Below are 1,199 nucleotides of genomic sequence, written 5' to 3'. Positions count from 1 at the left end.
GTGATGGGTTTATGGGGGTTTCTTTGGATGGATTCTCTCAGCTTTTGTGAACATTCCAGATTTTTTCACAAAGTAATTTACATCCCAGGAGAGTTGTATTAGAAGGAAGGACATGCCGTCTCATTCAGGTATTTCGAGCTAAAAATCATTGCCTAGTGGTGTGAAAATAAAACTAAGCAGATGGGAGTCAGGCTGGACAGGGGTTTCCTGAATCTTTTTATTAACAATCTCCCCACCCAAAGCAGTGAGTGCCGCAGAGATACAGAAATGAGACCAAATCTCCAGCAGCCAGGTGGGTCCAGGTGTCTTGTTCTCTCCAGCCCTGAGTGTCAGCCCAATTTGATGAACAGCAGCAAGGTGGCAAGAATTCCTGGCAACTGAAATGGAAGAAGAAAAACAACATGGAACCCAATGCTAGAGGCCTCTAAACCAGAGTCAAACTAGAGTTACGGGGTCAGAGGGAGCATCTTGTTCTACAAAGGTGAGGGGCAGAGTTTTACAGAGGTGCTAAAGAACTGGCTGGGTCAAGTTGGAGCTATTTTGGTTCTGTTGACTCACTGAACATGATGAATAGTCTCTTCTGGCCACCCCAGGGCCTCGGGGACTACATTTCCCAGACTCCCCTGCACCTCCCCCCCCCGGACTTCCAGTATGGTTGACCAATAGGAAGGACGAGAAGGCAATGATAGGGTAGAAGGAAAGAAAGGTCAGGGTATTTCTTCCTCGTTCCCTCCCTTATGCCCATCCTGGCTTCTCCATGGCCACAGCTGTGGGTGGATGGTCCCTTCTCACTCCCTTTCTAGATCCTTCAGGGCTAGCAGACATACAAGCTCCCCATATTGCTAGCCCCTTCAACATCCCTCATTTCACGGAGCCCCACCCCGCCCCTCTGCAAGGAGGCCCCCAAAAGCATCTTAAATGGACCTTCTGGGATCTGAATGCTGCTTCCTGCTAGAATCCTTGGGGAGATAGTTGTATAGTTTCCAAACACATATTCAGTGTCATAAATTTGTACAAGAAAAAAGAATACCCATTAAAAAAAATACGTATCACAGGATGGCGAGACGCATCCGCGTCTTGGCTGGTGGTGATTTGCTGAAAAGACACTACTATGTGTTGATAATCAATATGTGGGAAGCACATGAGAAAAGTTGCTTAGGGACCCAGAGGCATGCAAATCAAATTTTTTTTTTTTTTTT

The 1,199-nt window shown here is 46.6% G+C and overlaps 1 protein-coding gene across 1 annotated transcript in view; it reads right to left on the bottom strand.

Moving 5' to 3' along the window:
• Positions 1-329: 329 nt before the first annotated feature.
• The window catches only part of TSPAN16 (tetraspanin 16), a 13,443-nt gene continuing 12,573 nt past the window's right edge, over positions 330-1,199 (bottom strand). Inside the window, exon 7 of the mRNA XM_012641242.1 lies at positions 330-377. Within this exon, the coding sequence (XP_012496696.1) occupies positions 330-377 (48 nt within the window). The remainder of the gene's footprint in view (positions 378-1,199) is intronic.

The sequence above is a fragment of the Propithecus coquereli genome, unplaced genomic scaffold, assembly GCF_000956105.1.
Source record: "Propithecus coquereli isolate 6110/MARCELLA unplaced genomic scaffold, Pcoq_1.0 Scaffold164, whole genome shotgun sequence".
NCBI classification, from domain to species: Eukaryota; Metazoa; Chordata; class Mammalia; order Primates; family Indriidae; genus Propithecus; species Propithecus coquereli.
The sequence above is the reverse complement of the archived record's forward strand: the minus strand, read 5'-3'. Positions and strand labels throughout refer to the sequence as shown.